The sequence below is a fragment of the Hippocampus zosterae genome, unplaced genomic scaffold, assembly GCF_025434085.1.
Source record: "Hippocampus zosterae strain Florida unplaced genomic scaffold, ASM2543408v3 HiC_scaffold_143, whole genome shotgun sequence".
Classification (NCBI taxonomy): domain Eukaryota; kingdom Metazoa; phylum Chordata; class Actinopteri; order Syngnathiformes; family Syngnathidae; genus Hippocampus; species Hippocampus zosterae.
Genome location: NW_026262786.1, coordinates 57,400 through 62,247, shown reverse-complemented (window position 1 = coordinate 62,247; position 4,848 = coordinate 57,400). Strand labels below are relative to the sequence as shown.

General features: G+C 56.6%; 2 protein-coding genes across 2 annotated transcripts; both read right to left on the bottom strand.

Moving 5' to 3' along the window:
* Positions 1 to 2,013: 2,013 nt before the first annotated feature.
* On the bottom strand, positions 2,014 to 3,584 carry LOC127594440 (serine/threonine-protein kinase Nek7-like). Its single transcript, XM_052056314.1, has 2 exons — positions 2,925 to 3,584; positions 2,014 to 2,589 (listed from the first exon to the last, which is right to left on the bottom strand). Exons 1-2 carry the CDS (start codon positions 3,582 to 3,584, stop codon positions 2,014 to 2,016), a joined length of 1,236 nt encoding a protein of 411 aa, XP_051912274.1.
* A 32-nt stretch (positions 3,585 to 3,616) lies between these two features.
* Positions 3,617 to 4,612, bottom strand: LOC127594439 (ATPase ASNA1 homolog 2-like). Its single transcript, XM_052056313.1, is given in 1 exon segment — positions 3,617 to 4,612. A coding segment is annotated over 1 exon segment (996 nt).
* Positions 4,613 to 4,848: the final 236 nt, after the last annotated feature.

Here is a 4,848-nt window from a genome sequence, read left to right as displayed (position 1 = left end):
ATCAAGCTCGATGAAAGGAAGGCAGGCGAACTGCTAAGATCTTTGAAGTCGGACGTGCAGAGCAGCGAATTGCTCTACTACGAGGGTCTGATCACCAGAGCCAGGGATAAGTCGCGGGCCTACCAGCTGTTCGAGTAGGCCTGCGGGGTCAACAACCACCCGGTTTGCGTAGGCAAGGCGCTGGAGGAGATGCTGATCGAGAAGATATCTGAGCGCAGTTTCTATGACGCGAGACACCTGCTGGACAAGTCCGCGCACCTGGATTATCGCAACTCAAGCCTGCAGCTGTACCACCTGTTCGTCGAGGCTGTCCTCTTCGCCATGAAGCGAGAGTTCTCCCAGGCGGACCGGAACTTCCAGGCCTTGACGGGCAGCACTCTCCCTGACTTCTTAGCCCACCTGCTCCCCCTCTACCATGCCTTCGCGGCTTCCAATCTCAAGCAGTACTAGCAAGCCTGCCAGCTGTACCAAACCTACCAGACCCGAAAGAAAGCGGAATGCCCCTAGCTTCTGTTCAACCAGGCCATGGTCAGGGGTCTACAGGAGGCCATACAAGGAGACTTATAAAAAGCGACGGCAGCGTTCCAGCGGGCCTTCGCTGTTAACTCAAGCTCGCCTGTGGCTTTGTTCTTTTAGGCAGTATTGCAACTGCAGAAAACAAGGCCCGTCTTGGAGTCGCACCTGGAGTAGGCGGACGAGCAACTGGAGAGGGTTGCAGAATTAGGTTAGAGCAGCCATTCTTTGAATTATGTGAAGGCTCTGGTCGCCTTTCGCAGGGGATGCTTGGAGGAGGCGCATAACGAAATTGAGAAGGCTGTCGACAAGGCAGACGATACCCTGGCCGACCATTTCGTCCTCAGGGGGTTTATCAACTATTAGCTGGGTCGGCATGGACACGCCCTCAGCGACTTCTCCATCGCGCAGGGAGCCTCTCCAGACCCAGAGCCAGCCTTCTACAAGTGCCTCCTGCAGCTAAAGCTGAACCGGCTCGAATAAGCCTATTCTTAGCTGTCAAACCTAGATGAGACCAGCCCCCTCTTTTTGAAGGCATTGGCCCTGATCTACATTGAGTCGCAGTCCTACTCAGAGGCGGGTGCAGTGCTGGCCTCGCTCACATCGGACGATCAAGTGCAGTACCTGCGCAGCCACCTCTCTCTATGCACCTTCTAGTTTGGCAGTGAGGACACATCACCTTTCGCAAAAGCCTTTCGGCTACTGCGCGAGGACCGGGACGCGGCAGTGCCTCTATTCGAGAAGTCCTGCCACGGGTCGAAAGCCTTCCTCGAATAGAAAGACAGTAAATTTTACCTAGGAGTGTGCTAATTCTACCGCAAGAACTACAAACTGAGCTGCAAGCACTTCCAATACGCCTTGTTCCTGATGCGCGAGGGCGGAAGCGATGCCAAGATCATCGAGTGCAAGTACAACCTCCTCCTCTGTTACCTGGCCATGGCAGAGACCTCCAAGGCTAGCGATCTCCTGCAGAGCCTGCTCGATGAGACTGAGGGCATCGAGGCAGGACTATAGCAGCTGAAGGACGCTGTGTATGGACGACCGTGTCCAGATCGGGTGTAGGTCTTCCGTCCAGTGGTCTTTACTGTTCCCTATTTGAAGCAATGCCCCTTCCAACCAAGACTCCAGTGTCGGCCCGTCTATCCTTCGACTTGCCCCGAGTCGAGCTCGACATTAGCCTTTTCCTCAAAGAGCAGCAGCTTGAAAAGTTGCGGGTGACTGATTTGTAGCTCAAGCTGAACGCGCCCTGGATCCGCAAAGGGCAGCACGGAATCGTCTTCACGAACAACATGCTGGACTACGAGCTGTCGAGCCTTCAAAGAAGACCCCTCTGAAATGGGCTCCTCGATCCGGCCGCATTCGATCAGCGAAGAGTCCTTCATGCACGGATGATCATTCAGATGTTCACGATCCGCCTGCCCGCAGAGTTGACCCGGTTCCGCTCTGCTCGATTTTCTTTTGACTCTTCGCGGGGCAGCACCCCCTTTGACGGCTGCTTGCTCAAAATGTCACGTCTTGAGTTGTCTCTCTGCACGCGGTCAGCACGTCCTCGGCCCTGGCGTGGATGGCGCTGATGTTCCTTCGGGCGTCCTGCGAGCCGTTTCTGGAACGGGCTCGGTTCAGTGAGTCGATGGAGTTGTCTCGGCGGACAGCCTTGACAGAGTCATGTCTGGCGTGGCAGTGCGGCAGGTGGCGGGGAGTCGGCTCCTTCAAGTTTTCCCGAGAAGGCTGCCTGCCCATGTAGCGCACTGAGGGTTTCCTTTCCAAATCCCGAGAGTTCCTGCTGCTGCTCCTGTCTCTGAGCATCTCTCTAGAGGGCTGTCGGGCCAGCACGTTCTGAACTCTCCTGGACCTCTCTTCCCGCTTCTGCTTGAGATTCTCGTATTCCTTGATTATGTCGTCAAGGGGGTCATGCTTCTTTTCGCGGGAAGAGCCTGGTCTGTTTGAAACGGGATTCGGGTTTGGGGGACGGGCGCTTGGGCTGTTGAGTGCCCGGTAGCTGGGAGTTGGCCTCAGCGGAGGGGCCAGAGGGATCTGAGGAGTTCGTACATCCTTGCGAACTGCCTCAATCGACTTCTGCCGCAGGCAGACAGCACACGGTCCCGGGAGTCCTCCGATTTCTTCCGCGACGAAAGCTCAGACTCTTTGGAGTCATAATTGGCCTTCGGTAATTTCTGATGCAAAGACTTCAAATCTCTGCCGCTGAACCGGATGGTCTGCAACAGCTTGCTCTTGGCCCTGGGCTAGTCCTTCTCAGCCACCTGGCCGATGTTCCGGACGATCGAGGAGTTGTTCAGCATTTCGTAGACATTTGGCCGGGCTGAGGATTTCACTTTGAGACAAAGAGCGATGACTGATTGTAGCTAGTCGCTGTAGCAAGCTGGAATCCGATCGAAGACACCTCGCTGCACCTTGCGGTAGAGTCCCTGTAGATCACTGGCTTCAAAAGGCGGCCGTAGAGCCGCCATCTCGTAGAGTACGCAGCCCAACGACCACACATCGCTCTTGCCGTCGTACGGCTCATCCCGCCAGACTTCCGGCGAGGCGTAGTACGGCGTCCCAGTCTGTGTGTGAGCAAGGCCCTTTTTCATGACCTTGGACACATTGAGATCGCCTAGCTTGTACACTCCGGCGGCAGTCCTGAAGACGTTGGCGCACTTGAGGTCACGGTGCAGGATGCTGTTGTCGTGGAGGGTCTTGAGCCCGCTCATCATGTGCGCCAGGGCTCGCCAGATCTCGCTTTCGGGGAACTTGGTGCGGGCTCGTTTATGGGATTCGACTGATTTGAGTATGTCCCCACCGCCCGCGAACTCCATGATGACGCAGAGCGCCTGTGAAGACTCGTCGAAGAAGGCCTCCTTGTAGCCGATCACGAACTCGTTGCTGAGGGAGGCCAGGATACGCACCTCGTTGACCGCGTTCTCCCGCTCCTTCTCGCGCATGGTGGCCAGCTTGACCTTCTTGAGGGCGTACTCCTGGCCATCGAGGTTGCGGCGTACCCTAAAGACCTGCCCAAAGGAGCCCTCGCCCAGCTTCTGCAGTACCGTGAAATCCCGCAGCGAGGTGGTCATATGAAACAGTTATTGTTAATGCCGTTAGATTATCAGACTACTGGCAGTGTCCGCCGTGTCAGCAGGTTCTGTGCGAACCGCTCCAGCAGCGGCAGCCCCCGTACCTCCTCCTCCTCCAGCGGCAGCACCACCAGGTGGAAGTCCTCGTACAGCTCTGCGATCTGCCGCAGATACTTACTCTGCATCTTGGCACGCGCCTTGCAGAGTCTGCAGTCGTCCGAGGGGAACAGCACCTGGTTGATCACGATGTTCGCGATCTCGATGTTCATCTTGGCCAGCTGCTGGATCAGCCGCTCCGTCTCGTACATGGACAGGAACTCTGGGATGCAGACAGCCACAAAGTTGGTCTCTTCAGGGTTTATCATCCGCTCGTTGACCTTCTGCGCCACTACCTTCATCCGCTAGATCCCGGCAAATAGTTTCTCGACGGTGGCCCCGAACTGCTCCTCGGAACCGAACAGAGACTGCATCGATCCGAACAGCGCGCTGAACTTCGCTCGCAGGCCCATCAGCTGGTCCATGCCTTTTTCCAGGATGCTCGGGAAATTCAGGAAGCGCAGGGTGTGTCCCGTCGGGGCAGTGTCGAACACGATCACGTCGAAGTCCAGGCGCTCCACGGACTGGATCAGCATGCTGAAAGACATCGCTTCGTCGATCCCTGGGATTGATCCCACGATTTCGCTGATCAGCTTTCGAGAGCCTTCGCCTTCGTCTTTGAGGAAAAAGAGGTTCAGTTCTGACTCGTTGAGACTGCTGCGAGGGTCGATCTCCATGGCCCAGAGCCGGTCGCTGCAGGGACCCAGACCCTGGACTGGGGTTGGCTACTTACCGAACTTCTGGTCGAAGCAGTCAGAAAGATTGTGGGCGGGGTCTGTCGAGAGTATGAGCACCTTCTTACCGCGGCGGGCCAGAGTAAGAGCGATGGAACTGGAGGTGGTGGTCTTGCCCACGCCGCCCTTGCCCCCCACGAAGATCCACTTAAGGGGCTGGGCCAGAAGGTTCTAGAGCGTGGGATCCTCAGTCTGCATATAATCCGAATAGATTTAGTAATAAACATGGATAACTGCAATTTCGAGGAGCGCAGGAACCGCGGCCTCGTCTCGGACCGGGCCCGTCCTCTCAGCAGCCACGAAAAGGCAGGCCATGGGCTCATCGACAGCATTGAGGGGGCCAACCGTCGCATCAAGGAAATCCTCTAACGGCAGAAGAACATCCGCTTCGAGCGGGAGAAGTACGAAGAAGTTCAGGCCCATGCCGAAACTAC